The sequence below is a fragment of the Engystomops pustulosus genome, chromosome 4, assembly GCF_040894005.1.
Source record: "Engystomops pustulosus chromosome 4, aEngPut4.maternal, whole genome shotgun sequence".
Taxonomy (NCBI): domain Eukaryota; kingdom Metazoa; phylum Chordata; class Amphibia; order Anura; family Leptodactylidae; genus Engystomops; species Engystomops pustulosus.
In genome coordinates this window covers 214134102-214149469 of record NC_092414.1, presented here as the reverse complement: position 1 = coordinate 214149469, position 15368 = coordinate 214134102, and the positions used below count along the sequence as shown (strand labels likewise).

Here is a 15368-nt window from a genome sequence, read left to right as displayed (position 1 = left end):
AAGAATGGGGGAACCTCCAGCCTCTAGATGTACAAAGAAGAATGGGGGAACCTCCAGTCTCTAGATGTACAAAGAAGAATGGTGAAACCTCCAGCCTCTAGATGTACAAAGAAGAATGGGGGGAACCTCCAGCCTCTAGATGTACAGAGAAGAATGGGGGAACCTGCAGCCTCTAGATGTACAAAGAAGAATGGAGGAACCTCCAGCCTCTAGATGTACAAAGAAGAATGGGGGAACCTCCAGCCTCTAGATGTACAAAGAAGAATGGTGAAACCTCCAGCCTCTAGATGTACAAAGAAGAATGGGGGGAACCTCCAGCCTCCAGATGTAGATGTACAAAGAAGAATGGGTGAAACCTCCAGCCTCTAGATGTACAAAGAAGAATGGGGGAAACCTCCAGCCTCCAGATGTAGATGTACAAAGAAGAATGGGGGGAACCTCCAGCCTCTAGATGTACAGAGAAGAATGGGGGAACCTGCAGCCTCTAGATGTACAAAGAAGAATGGAGGAACCTCCAGCCTCTAGATGTACAAAGAAGAATGGGGGAACCTCCAGCCTCTAGATGTACAAAGAAGAATGGTGAAACCTCCAGCCTCTAGATGTACAAAGAAGAATGGGGGGAACCTCCAGCCTCTAGATGTACAGAGAAGAATGGGGGAACCTGCAGCCTCTAGATGTACAAAGAAGAATGGAGGAACCTCCAGCCTCTAGATGTACAGAGAAGAATGGGAGAACCTCCAGCCTCTAGATGTACAAAGAAGAATGGAGGAACCTCCAGCCTCTAGATGTACAAAGAAGAATGGGGGAACCTCCAGCCTCTAGATGTACAAAGAAGAATGGGGGAACCTCCAGCCTCTAGATGTACAAAGAAGAATGGGGGGAACCTCCAGCCTCTAGATGTACAGAGAAGAATGGGGGAACCTGCAGCCTCTAGATGTACAAAGAAGAATGGGGGGAACCTCCAGCCTCTAGATGTACAAAGAAGAATGGGGGGAACCTCCAGCCTCTAGATGTACAAAGAAGAATGGGGGAACCTCCAGCCTCTAGATGTACAGAGAAGAATGGGGGAACCTCCAGCCTCTAGATGTACAGAGAAGAATGGGGGAACCTGCAGCCTCTAGATGTACAAAGAAGAATGGAGGAACCTCCAGCCTCTAGATGTACAGAGAAGAATGGGAGAACCTCCAGCCTCTAGATGTACAAAGAAGAATGGAGGAACCTCCAGCCTCTAGATGTACAAAGAAGAATGGGGGAACCTCCAGTCTCTAGATGTACAAAGAAGAATGGAGGAACCTCCAGCCTCTAGATGTACAAAGAAGAATGGAGGAACCTCCAGCCTCTAGATGTACAAAGAAGAATGGGGGGAACCTCCAGCCTCTAGATGTACAGAGAAGAATGGAGGAACCTCCAGCCTCTAGATGTACAAAGAAGAATGGAGGAACCTCCAGCCTCTAGATGTACAAAGAAGAATGGGGGAACCTCCAGCCTCTAGATGTACAAAGAAGAATGGGGGAACCTCCAGCCTCTAGATGTACAAAGAAGAATGGAGGAACCTCCAGCCTCTAGATGTACAGAGAAGAATGGAGGAACCTCCAGCCTCTAGATGTACAGAGAAGAATGGAGGAACCTCCAGCCTCTAGATGTACAAAGAAGAATGGAGGAACCTCCAGCCTCTAGATGTACAAAGAAGAATGGGGGAACCTCCAGCCTCTAGATGTACAAAGAAGAATGGAGGAACCTCCAGCCTCTAGATGTACAAAGAAGAATGGGAGAACCTCCAGCCTCTAGATGTACAAAGAAGAATGGGGGAACCTCCAGCCTCTAGATGTACAGAATAGAATGGGGGAACCTCCAGCCTCTAGATGTACAGAGAAGAATGGAGGAACCTCCAGCCTCTAGATGTACAGAGAAGAATGGAGGAACCTCCAGCCTCTAGATGTACAAAGAAGAATGGAGGAACCTCCAGCCTCTAGATGTACAAAGAAGAATGGGGGGAACCTCCAGCCTCTAGCTGTACAAAGAAGAATGGGGGAACCTCCAGCCTCTAGATGTACAGAGAAGAATGGAGGAACCTCCAGCCTCTAGATGTACAGAGAAGAATGGAGGAACCTCCAGCCTCTAGATGTACAAAGAAGAATGGGGGGAACCTCCAGCCTCTAGCTGTACAAAGAAGAATGGGGGAACCTCCAGCCTCTAGATGTACAGAGAAGAATGGGGGAACCTCCAGCCTCTAGATGTACAAAGAAGAATGGGGGAACCTCCAGCCTCTAGATGTACAAAGAAGAATGGGGGGAACCTCCAGCCTCTAGATGTACAAAGAAGAATGGAGGAACCTCCAGCCTCTAGATGTACAGAGAAGAATGGGGGAACCTCCAGCCTCTAGATGTACAAAGAAGAATGGAGGGAACCTCCAGCCCCTAGATGTACAAAGAAGAATGGGGGAACCTCCAGCCTCTAGATGGACAAAGAAGAATGGGGGGAACCTCCAGCCTCTAGATGTACAAAGAAGAATGGGGGAACCTCCAGCCTCTAGATGTACAGAGAAGAATGGGGGGAACCTCCAGCCTCTAGATGTACAGAGAAGAATGGGGGAACCTCCAGCCTCTAGATGTACAGAGAAGAATGTGGGGAACCTCCAGCCTCTAGATGTACAGAGAAGAATGGAGGAACCTCCAGCCTCTAGATGTACAAAGAAGAATGGGGGAACCTCCAGCCTCTAGATGTACAGAGAAGAATGGGGGAACCTCCAGCCTCTAGATGTACAAAGAAGAATGGGGGAACCTCCAGCCTCTAGATGTACAAAGAAGAATGGGGGAACCTCCAGCCTCTAGATGTACAAAGAAGAATGGGGGAACCTCCAGCCTCTAGATGTACAAAGAAGAATGGAGGAACCTCCAGCCTCTAGATGTACAAAGAAGAATGGGGGAACCTCCAGCCTCTAGATGTACAGAGAAGAATGGGGGAACCTCCAGCCTCTAGATGTACAAAGAAGAATGGGGGGGAACCTCCAGCCTCTAGATGTACAAAGAAGAATGGAGGAACCTCCAGCCTCTAGATGTACAAAGAAGAATGGGGGAACCTCCAGCCTCTAGATGTACAGAGAAGAATGGGGGAACCTCCAGCCTCTAGATGTACAAAGAAGAATGGGGGGGAACCTCCAGCCTCTAGATGTACAGAGAAGAATGGAGGGAACCTCCAGCCTCTAGATGTACAAAGAAGAATGGGGGGGAACCTCCAGCCTCTAGATGTACAGAGAAGAATGGGGGAACCTCCAGCCTCTAGATGTACAAAGAAGAATGGGGGAACCTCCAGCCTCTAGATGTACAGAGAAGAATGGAGGAACCTCCAGCCTCTAGATGTACAGAGAAGAATGGGAGGAACCTCCAGCCTCTAGATGTACAGAGAAGAATGGGGGAACCTCCAGCCTCTAGATGTACAGAGAAGAATGGGGGAACCTCCAGCCTCTAGATGTACAGAGAAGAATGGGGGAACCTCCAGCCTCTAGATGTACAGAGAAGAATGGAGGAACCTCCAGCCTCTAGATGTACAAAGAAGAATGGAGGAACCTCCAGCCTCTAGATGTACAAAGAAGAATGGAGGAACCTCCAGCCTCTAGATGTATAAAGAAGAATGGGGGGACCTCCAGCCTCTAGATGTACAGAGAAGAATGGGGGAACCCCCAGCCTCTAGATGTACAAAGAAGAATGGAGGAACCTCCAGCCTCTAGATGTACAGAGAAGAATGGAGGAACCTCCAGCCTCTAGATGTACAGAGAAGAATGGAGGAACCTCCAGCCTCTAGATGTACAAAGAAGAATGGGGGAACCTCCAGCCTCTAGATGTACAAAGAAGAATGGGGGAACCTCCAGCCTCTAGATGTACAAAGAAGAATGGGGGAACCTCCAGCCTCTAGATGTACAAAGAAGAATGGGGGAACCTCCAGCCTCTAGATGTACAAAGAAGAATGGGGGAACCTCCAGCCTCTAGATGTACAAAGAAGAATGGGGGAACCTCCAGCCTCTAGATGTACAAAGAAGAATGGTGAAACCTCCAGCCTCTAGATGTACAAAGAAGAATGGGGGGAACCTCCAGCCTCTAGATGTACAAAGAAGAATGGGGGAACCTCCAGCCTCTAGATGTACAGAGAAGAATGGGGGAACCTGCAGCCTCTAGATGTACAAAGAAGAATGGAGGAACCTCCAGCCTCTAGATGTACAGAGAAGAATGGGAGAACCTCCAGCCTCTAGATGTACAAAGAAGAATGGAGGAACCTCCAGCCTCTAGATGTACAAAGAAGAATGGGGGAACCTCCAGCCTCTAGATGTACAAAGAAGAATGGGGGAACCTCCAGTCTCTAGATGTACAAAGAAGAATGGTGAAACCTCCAGCCTCTAGATGTACAAAGAAGAATGGGGGGAACCTCCAGCCTCTAGATGTACAGAGAAGAATGGGGGAACCTGCAGCCTCTAGATGTACAAAGAAGAATGGAGGAACCTCCAGCCTCTAGATGTACAAAGAAGAATGGGGGAACCTCCAGCCTCTAGATGTACAAAGAAGAATGGTGAAACCTCCAGCCTCTAGATGTACAAAGAAGAATGGGGGGAACCTCCAGCCTCCAGATGTAGATGTACAAAGAAGAATGGGTGAAACCTCCAGCCTCTAGATGTACAAAGAAGAATGGGGGAAACCTCCAGCCTCCAGATGTAGATGTACAAAGAAGAATGGGGGGAACCTCCAGCCTCTAGATGTACAGAGAAGAATGGGGGAACCTGCAGCCTCTAGATGTACAAAGAAGAATGGAGGAACCTCCAGCCTCTAGATGTACAAAGAAGAATGGGGGAACCTCCAGCCTCTAGATGTACAAAGAAGAATGGTGAAACCTCCAGCCTCTAGATGTACAAAGAAGAATGGGGGGAACCTCCAGCCTCTAGATGTACAGAGAAGAATGGGGGAACCTGCAGCCTCTAGATGTACAAAGAAGAATGGAGGAACCTCCAGCCTCTAGATGTACAGAGAAGAATGGGAGAACCTCCAGCCTCTAGATGTACAAAGAAGAATGGAGGAACCTCCAGCCTCTAGATGTACAAAGAAGAATGGGGGAACCTCCAGCCTCTAGATGTACAAAGAAGAATGGGGGAACCTCCAGCCTCTAGATGTACAAAGAAGAATGGGGGGAACCTCCAGCCTCTAGATGTACAGAGAAGAATGGGGGAACCTGCAGCCTCTAGATGTACAAAGAAGAATGGGGGGAACCTCCAGCCTCTAGATGTACAAAGAAGAATGGGGGGAACCTCCAGCCTCTAGATGTACAAAGAAGAATGGGGGAACCTCCAGCCTCTAGATGTACAGAGAAGAATGGGGGAACCTCCAGCCTCTAGATGTACAGAGAAGAATGGGGGAACCTGCAGCCTCTAGATGTACAAAGAAGAATGGAGGAACCTCCAGCCTCTAGATGTACAGAGAAGAATGGGAGAACCTCCAGCCTCTAGATGTACAAAGAAGAATGGAGGAACCTCCAGCCTCTAGATGTACAAAGAAGAATGGGGGAACCTCCAGTCTCTAGATGTACAAAGAAGAATGGAGGAACCTCCAGCCTCTAGATGTACAAAGAAGAATGGAGGAACCTCCAGCCTCTAGATGTACAAAGAAGAATGGGGGGAACCTCCAGCCTCTAGATGTACAGAGAAGAATGGAGGAACCTCCAGCCTCTAGATGTACAAAGAAGAATGGAGGAACCTCCAGCCTCTAGATGTACAAAGAAGAATGGGGGAACCTCCAGCCTCTAGATGTACAAAGAAGAATGGGGGAACCTCCAGCCTCTAGATGTACAAAGAAGAATGGAGGAACCTCCAGCCTCTAGATGTACAGAGAAGAATGGAGGAACCTCCAGCCTCTAGATGTACAGAGAAGAATGGAGGAACCTCCAGCCTCTAGATGTACAAAGAAGAATGGAGGAACCTCCAGCCTCTAGATGTACAAAGAAGAATGGGGGAACCTCCAGCCTCTAGATGTACAAAGAAGAATGGAGGAACCTCCAGCCTCTAGATGTACAAAGAAGAATGGGAGAACCTCCAGCCTCTAGATGTACAAAGAAGAATGGGGGAACCTCCAGCCTCTAGATGTACAGAATAGAATGGGGGAACCTCCAGCCTCTAGATGTACAGAGAAGAATGGAGGAACCTCCAGCCTCTAGATGTACAGAGAAGAATGGAGGAACCTCCAGCCTCTAGATGTACAAAGAAGAATGGAGGAACCTCCAGCCTCTAGATGTACAAAGAAGAATGGGGGGAACCTCCAGCCTCTAGCTGTACAAAGAAGAATGGGGGAACCTCCAGCCTCTAGATGTACAGAGAAGAATGGAGGAACCTCCAGCCTCTAGATGTACAGAGAAGAATGGAGGAACCTCCAGCCTCTAGATGTACAAAGAAGAATGGGGGGAACCTCCAGCCTCTAGCTGTACAAAGAAGAATGGGGGAACCTCCAGCCTCTAGATGTACAGAGAAGAATGGGGGAACCTCCAGCCTCTAGATGTACAAAGAAGAATGGGGGAACCTCCAGCCTCTAGATGTACAAAGAAGAATGGGGGGAACCTCCAGCCTCTAGATGTACAAAGAAGAATGGAGGAACCTCCAGCCTCTAGATGTACAGAGAAGAATGGGGGAACCTCCAGCCTCTAGATGTACAAAGAAGAATGGAGGGAACCTCCAGCCCCTAGATGTACAAAGAAGAATGGGGGAACCTCCAGCCTCTAGATGGACAAAGAAGAATGGGGGGAACCTCCAGCCTCTAGATGTACAAAGAAGAATGGGGGAACCTCCAGCCTCTAGATGTACAGAGAAGAATGGGGGGAACCTCCAGCCTCTAGATGTACAGAGAAGAATGGGGGAACCTCCAGCCTCTAGATGTACAGAGAAGAATGTGGGGAACCTCCAGCCTCTAGATGTACAGAGAAGAATGGAGGAACCTCCAGCCTCTAGATGTACAAAGAAGAATGGGGGAACCTCCAGCCTCTAGATGTACAGAGAAGAATGGGGGAACCTCCAGCCTCTAGATGTACAAAGAAGAATGGGGGAACCTCCAGCCTCTAGATGTACAAAGAAGAATGGGGGAACCTCCAGCCTCTAGATGTACAAAGAAGAATGGGGGAACCTCCAGCCTCTAGATGTACAAAGAAGAATGGAGGAACCTCCAGCCTCTAGATGTACAAAGAAGAATGGGGGAACCTCCAGCCTCTAGATGTACAGAGAAGAATGGGGGAACCTCCAGCCTCTAGATGTACAAAGAAGAATGGGGGGGAACCTCCAGCCTCTAGATGTACAAAGAAGAATGGAGGAACCTCCAGCCTCTAGATGTACAAAGAAGAATGGGGGAACCTCCAGCCTCTAGATGTACAGAGAAGAATGGGGGAACCTCCAGCCTCTAGATGTACAAAGAAGAATGGGGGGGAACCTCCAGCCTCTAGATGTACAGAGAAGAATGGAGGGAACCTCCAGCCTCTAGATGTACAAAGAAGAATGGGGGGGAACCTCCAGCCTCTAGATGTACAGAGAAGAATGGGGGAACCTCCAGCCTCTAGATGTACAAAGAAGAATGGGGGAACCTCCAGCCTCTAGATGTACAGAGAAGAATGGAGGAACCTCCAGCCTCTAGATGTACAGAGAAGAATGGGAGGAACCTCCAGCCTCTAGATGTACAGAGAAGAATGGGGGAACCTCCAGCCTCTAGATGTACAGAGAAGAATGGGGGAACCTCCAGCCTCTAGATGTACAGAGAAGAATGGGGGAACCTCCAGCCTCTAGATGTACAGAGAAGAATGGAGGAACCTCCAGCCTCTAGATGTACAAAGAAGAATGGAGGAACCTCCAGCCTCTAGATGTACAAAGAAGAATGGGGGAACCTCCAGCCTCTAGATGTACAAAGAAGAATGGAGGAACCTCCAGCCTCTAGATGTACGAGCCATACAACATGGAGTAGACATGATACAGCATGGATAACCCCATATATACATACAGTATACAGTCCCTATACACATACTACATGGAGTGTAGGGCATATACAATGTAAGGACGGCTATATATATCACAGTATATTCCGGACTGTTCTATGGTCGGGTTCTATAATCCTCAGGATTCTGCGGTTCTGTCCAGGAGGTCCACATGACACCAGATACACAGTAATAATACAGTGTGAGGACTGTGACTAGGCCGGAGGAGGCTTAGAGAAGGTCCAGGCCGGAGACACCAGCGCACTAATCCCTGATTATGGAGTAATTAATCCCTGGGAATAACACAACATCCAGATACATGGGGGCAGGAGAGATGATGGATACATATGTATATAGCCCTAGAAGATTGTATACTGGGGGATGTGTGCGGCTCATCAACCATCATCATTATCAGCAGTAACAACCTACACCCCACCAATCCCTGTATCTCCGCTCAGTATATACTGTATGTTATGTGTGAGACGCCTCTCCTGACCCTGGACGCCCTCCGTCCTGTGTAATGTCCCCTCCTACAGGGATACAGAGCTCGGTGCACTGTACATAGATGGGTGCACTGTATATAGATGGGTGCACTGTATATAGATGGGTGACATTAGGCTGTAGCTGGGTGCACTGTATATAGATGGGTGACATTAGGCTGTAGATGGGTGCACTGTATATAGATGGGTGACATTAGGCTGTAGCTGGGTGCACTGTATATAGATGGGTGACATTAGGCTGTAGCTGGGTGCACTGTACATAGATGGGTGACATTAGGCTGTAGCTGGGTGCACTGTATATAGATGGGTGCACTGTATATAGATGGGTGACATTAGGCTGTAGTTGGGTGCACTGTATATAGATGGGTGACATTAGGCTGTAGCTGGGTGCACTGTACATAGATGGGTGACATTAGGCTGTAGCTGGGTGCACTGTATATAGATGGGTGACATTAGGCTGTAGCTGGGTGCACTGTATATAGATGGGTGACATTAGGCTGTAGCTGGGTGCACTGTACATAGATGGGTGACATTAGGCTGTAGCTGGGTGCACTGTATATAGATGGGTGACATTAGGCTGTAGCTGGGTGCACTGTATATAGATGGGTGACATTAGGCTGTAGCTGGGTGCACTGTATATAGATGGGTGACATTAGGCTGTAGCTGGGTGCACTGTATATAGATGGGTGACATTAGGCTGTAGCTGGGTGCACTGTATATAGATGGGTGACATTAGGCTGTAGCTGGGTGCACTGTATATAGATGGGTGCACTGTATATAGATGGGTGCACTGTATATAGATGGGTGCACTGTATATAGATGGGTGACATTAGGCTGTAGCTGGGTGCACTGTATATAGATGGGTGACATTAGGCTATAGTTGGGTGCACTGTATATAGTTGGGTGACATTAGGCTGTAGTTGGGTGCACTGTATATAGATGGGTGACATTAGGCTGTAGCTGGGTGCACTGTATATAGTTGGGTGACATTAGGCTGTAGTTGGGTGCACTGTATATAGATGGGTGACATTAGGCTGTAGCTGGGTGCACTGTATATAGATGGGTGACATCAGGCTGTAGCTGGGTGCACTGGATATAGTTGGGTGACATTAGGCTGTAGCTGGGTGCACTGTATATAGTTGGGTGACATTAGGCTGTAGTTGGGTGCACTGTATATAGATGGGTGACATTAGGCTGTAGCTGGGTGCACTGTATATAGATGGGTGACATCAGGCTGTAGCTGGGTGCACTGTATATAGATGGGTGACATTAGGCTGTAGCTGGGTGCACTGTATATAGTTGGGTGACATTAGGCTGTAGCTGGGTGCACTGTATATAGATGGGTGACATTAGGCTGTAGCTGGGTGCACTGTATATAGATGGGTGACATTAGGGTGTAGCTGGGTGCACTGTATATAGATGGGTGCACTGTATATAGATGGGTGACATTAGGCTGTAGCTGGGTGCACTGTATATAGATGGGTGACATTAGGCTGTAGCTGGGTGCACTGTATATAGATGGGTGACATTAGGCTGTAGCTGGGTGCACTGTATATAGATGGGTGACATTAGGCTGTAGCTGGGTGCACTGTATATAGATGGGTGACATTAGGCTGTAGCTGGGTGCACTGTATATAGATGGGTGACATTAGGCTGTAGCTGGGTGCACTGTATATAGATGGGTGACATTAGGCTGTAGCTGGGTGCACTGTATATAGATGGGTGACATTAGGCTGTAGCTGGGTGCACTGTATATAGATGGGTGCACTGTATATAGATGGGTGACATTAGGCTGTAGCTGGGTGCACTGTATATAGATGGGTGACATTAGGCTGTAGCTGGGTGCACTGTATATAGATGGGTGACATTAGGGTGTAGCTGGGTGCACTGCATATAGATGGGTGACATTAGGATGTAGCTGGGTGCACTGTATATAGATGGGTGACATTAGGCTGTAGCTGGGTGCACTGTATATAGATGGGTGACATTAGGCTGTAGCTGGGTGCACTGTATATAGATGGGTGACATTAGGCTGTAGCTGGGTGCACTGTATATAGATGGGTGACATTAGGGTGTAGTTGGGTGCACTGTATATAGATGGGTGACATTAGGGTGTAGTTGGGTGCACTGTATATAGATGGGTGACATTAGGCTGTAGTTGGGTGCACTGTATATAGATGGGTGACATTAGGCTGTAGCTGGGTGCACTGTATATAGATGGGTGACATTAGGCTGTAGCTGGGTGCACTGTATATAGATGGGTGACATTAGGCTGTAGCTGGGTGCACTGTATATAGATGGGTGACATTAGGCTGTAGCTGGGTGCACTGTATATAGATGGGTGACATTAGGCTGTAGCTGGGTGCACTGTATATAGATGGGTGACATTAGGCTGTAGCTGGGTGCACTGTATATAGATGGGTGACATTAGGCTGTAGCTGGGTGCACTGTATATAGATGGGTGACATTAGGCTGTAGCTGGGTGCACTGTATATAGATGGGTGCACTGTATATAGATGGGTGACATTAAGGTGTAGCTGGGTGCACTGTATATAGATGGGTGACATTAGGCTATAGTTGGGTGCACTGTATATAGTTGGGTGACATTAGGGTGTAGCTGGGTGCACTGTATATAGATGGGTGACATTAGGCTGTAGCTGGGTGCACTGTATATAGATGGGTGACATTAGGCTATAGTTGGGTGCACTGTATATAGTTGGGTGACATTAGGGTGTAGCTGGGTGCACTGTATATAGATGGGTGACATTAGGCTGTAGCTGGGTGCACTGTATATAGATGGGTGACATTAGGCTATAGTTGGGTGCACTGTATATAGTTGGGTGACATTAGGGTGTAGCTGGGTGCACTGTATATAGATGGGTGACATTAGGCTGTAGCTGGGTGCACTGTATATAGATGGGTGACATTAGGCTGTAGCTGGGTGAACTGTATATAGATGGGTGACATTAGGCTGTAGCTGGGTGCACTGTATATAGATGGGTGACATTTGGGTGTAGTTGGGTGCACTGTACATAGATGGGTGACATTAGGCTGTAGCTGGGTGCACTGTATATAGATGGGTGACATTAGGCTGTAGCTGGGTGCACTGTATATAGATGGGTGACATTAGGCTGTAGCTGGGTGCACTGTATATAGATGGGTGACATTAGGGTGTAGTTGGGTGCACTGTACATAGATGGGTGACATTAGGCTGTAGATGGGTGCACTGTATATAGATGGGTGACATTAGGCTGTAGCTGGGTGCACTGTATATAGATGGGTGACATTAGGCTGTAGCTGGGTGCACTGTATATAGATGGGTGACATTAGGCTGTAGTTGGGTGCACTGTATATAGATGGGTGACATTAGGGTGTAGTTGGGTGCACTGTACATAGATGGGTGACATTAGGCTGTAGCTGGGTGAACTGTATATAGATGGGTGACATTAGGCTGTAGTTGGGTGCACTGTATATAGATGGGTGACATTAGGGTGTAGCTGGGTGCACTGTATATAGATGGGTGACATTAGGCTGTAGCTGGGTGCACTGTATATAGATGGGTGACACCGGCAGGGTGCAGGGCTGAGGCTGGCTTGGTGTGTTGTTGGGGAACCCAGTGTGTGACACTGGGGCAGGTGACAACGAGGGCCAACAATGGGGTAGATGACTGTGAAACGGGGCATGTAAAGTTGTGGAGGGACACCGGGGCAGATGTTGGTAGGGTGTAACTGGGGCAGGCGATGGTGTAGGGAGACACTAAAGCAGGAAATGATGCAGCGGATACTAGGAGAGATTATGGTGTAGATCAACACTGGGGCAGATGGCGGCGTGTTAAGGGGGCAGATAACAATGTGGGCTGACTCTGGGGCAGATAACAATGTGGGCTGACTCTGGGGCAGATAACAATGTGGGCTGACTCTGGGGCAGATAACAATGTGGGCTGACTCTGGGGCAGATAACAATGTGGGCTGACTCTGGGGCAGATAACAATGTGGGCTGACTCTGGGGCAGATAACAATGTGACATTGGAGGTAGCGGATGTTGTTGGGTGACACTGGGGTAGATGACAGTGAGTGATGACACTGGGGGTAGATGAAGGTGTGATATTGGGGTAGATGATGCTGTAAGGGGACACTGGGGCTGTAGATGGCGGTGTGATGCTGTGACATGGGGGCAGATGTCGGTGTGATGCTGGGGGCAGGTGATGCTGGGGCAGATGTCGGTGATGCTGGGGGCAGATGTCGGTGTGATGCTGTGACATGGGGGCAGATGTCGGTGTGATGCTGGGGGCAGGTGATGCTGGGGCAGATGTCGGTGATGCTGGGGGCAGATGTCGGTGATGCTGGGGGCAGATGTCGGTGATGCTGGGGGCAGATGTCGGTGTGATGCTGGGGGCAGATGTCGGTGTGATGCTGGGGGCAGATGTCGGTGTGATGCTGGGGGCAGATGTCGGTGTGATGCTGGGGGCAGGTGATGCTGGGGCAGATGTCGGTGATGCTGGGGGCAGATGTCGGTGTGATGCTGGGGGCAGATGTCGGTGTGATGCTGGGGGCAGATGTCGGTGTGATGCTGGGGGCAGATGTCGGTGTGATGCTGGGGGCAGATGTCGGTGTGATGCTGGGGGCAGATGTCGGTGTGATGCTGGGGGCAGATGTCGGTGTGATGCTGGGGGCAGATGTCGGTGTGATGCTGGGGGCAGATGTCGGTGTGATGCTGGGGGCAGATGTCGGTGTGATGCTGGGGGCAGATGTCGGTGTGATGCTGGGGGCAGATGTCGGTGTGATGCTGGGGGCAGATGTCGGTGTGATGCTGGGGGCAGATGTCGGTGTGATGCTGGGGGCAGATGTCGGTGTGATGCTGGGGGCAGATGTCGGTGTGATGCTGGGGGCAGATGTCGGTGTGATGCTGGGGGCAGATGTCGGTGTGATGCTGGGGGCAGATGTCGGTGTGATGCTGGGGCAGATGTCGGTGATGCTGGGGGCAGATGTCGGTGATGCTGGGGGCAGATGTCGGTGTGATGCTGGGGGCAGATGTCGGTGTGATGCTGGGGGCAGATGTCGGTGTGATGCTGGGGGCAGATGTCGGTGTGATGCTGGGGGCAGATGTCGGTGTGATGCTGGGGGCAGATGGCGGTGTGATGCTGTGACATGGGGGCAGATGTCGGTGTGATGCTGGGGGCAGGTGATGCTGGGGCAGATGTCGGTGATGCTGGGGGCAGATGTCGGTGATGCTGGGGGCAGATGTCGGTGATGCTGGGGGCAGATGTCGGTGTGATGCTGGGGGCAGATGTCAGTGTGATGCTGGGGGCAGATGTCGGTGTGATGCTGGGGGCAGATGTCGGTGTGATGCTGGGGGCAGGTGATGCTGGGGCAGATGTCGGTGATGCTGGGGGCAGATGTCGGTGTGATGCTGGGGGCAGATGTCGGTGTGATGCTGGGGGCAGATGTCGGTGTGATGCTGGGGGCAGATGTCGGTGTGATGCTGGGGGCAGATGTCGGTGTGATGCTGGGGGCAGATGTCGGTGTGATGCTGGGGGCAGATGTCGGTGTGATGCTGGGGGCAGATGTCGGTGTGATGCTGGGGGCAGATGTCGGTGTGATGCTGGGGGCAGATGTCGGTGTGATGCTGGGGGCAGATGTCGGTGTGATGCTGGGGGCAGATGTCGGTGTGATGCTGGGGGCAGATGTCGGTGTGATGCTGGGGGCAGATGTCGGTGTGATGCTGGGGGCAGATGTCGGTGTGATGCTGGGGGCAGATGTCGGTGTGATGCTGGGGGCAGATGTCGGTGTGATGCTGGGGGCAGATGTCGGTGTGATGCTGGGGGCAGATGTCGGTGTGATGCTGGGGGCAGATGTCGGTGTGACGCTGGGGGCAGGTGATGCTGGGGCAGATGTTGGTGTGACATGGGGGCAGTTGACGCTGGGGGCAGATGTCGGTGTGCTGCTGGGGGCAGATGACGGTGTGGTGCTGTGACATGGGGGCAGGTGACGCTGGGGGCAGATGTCGGTGTAATGCTGTGACATCGGGGTAGATGATGCTGGGGGCAGATGTCGGTGTAATGCTGTGACATCGGGGTAGATGACGCTGGGGGCAGATGTCGGTGTAATGCTGTGACATCGGGGTAGATGATGCTGGGGGCAGATGTCGGTGTGATGCTGTGACATGGGGGCAGGTGACGCTGGGGGCAGATGTCGGTGTGCTGCTGGGGGCAGGTGACGGTGTGATGCTGTGACATGGGGGTGACACAGGCCTGGGCTGCGGTGTGTGCGTGTAGCCCAGGCTGGCTGCAGTGTGTGCGTGTGTCACACCTTGGTGCAGGGGACATCCACGCCTATGGGTGTCTGTGGTGTCCAGCATGTGATGCAGGGGTGCTGTGTGTGGGTGCAGGGCCCTCCCTGTGTGCTGTGTGTGGGTGCAGGGTGCGGGGTGCAGGGTGCAGGACACTCACATCTTGCAGGGTGCTGTTCAGGCTCTGGTGCTGCTGCAGCTCCTTCTTCTCCAGCTCCTGACAAAAGATGGCTCTCACTGACGTCACTGACATCCGGGGCTCTGCGGAGGGGGAGGGGCGGGGAGGAAGGAGGGGGATGGGCGGGGGGCTGGAGCCCTATATATTATTCATACATACAATATATATACACCGTATATCAGTGCAGCACCCTGTGGGTGCAGGCTGTCACCCATCACTACACCCTGTGCCCGGCACACAGCCTCACACGTCACATCATGATGGCTGCCAGGGAGAGCACGCAGCACAGGGATACATGGCACAGGGGAGAGTGTCAGCTCCTGGGCTCAGGATTATCCTCCATGATGTGAGAGAAATCTGCATTACATGACAGCCAGGGGGCGCCACCTGCCTCTACCACAGATATCTGCCCCCGGGGT

At 50.7% G+C, this 15368-nt stretch overlaps 1 protein-coding gene across 1 annotated transcript in view; it reads right to left on the bottom strand.

Moving 5' to 3' along the window:
* The window catches only part of VAMP2 (vesicle associated membrane protein 2), a 37401-nt gene extending 22336 nt beyond the window's left edge, over nucleotides 1-15065 (bottom strand). The window contains exon 1 of the mRNA XM_072149894.1: nucleotides 14932-15065. Coding sequence (XP_072005995.1) covers nucleotides 14932-14933 — 2 coding nt within the window. The 5' untranslated portion in view covers nucleotides 14934-15065. The remainder of the gene's footprint in view (nucleotides 1-14931) is intronic.
* Between the last annotated feature and the right edge of the window lie 303 nt (nucleotides 15066-15368).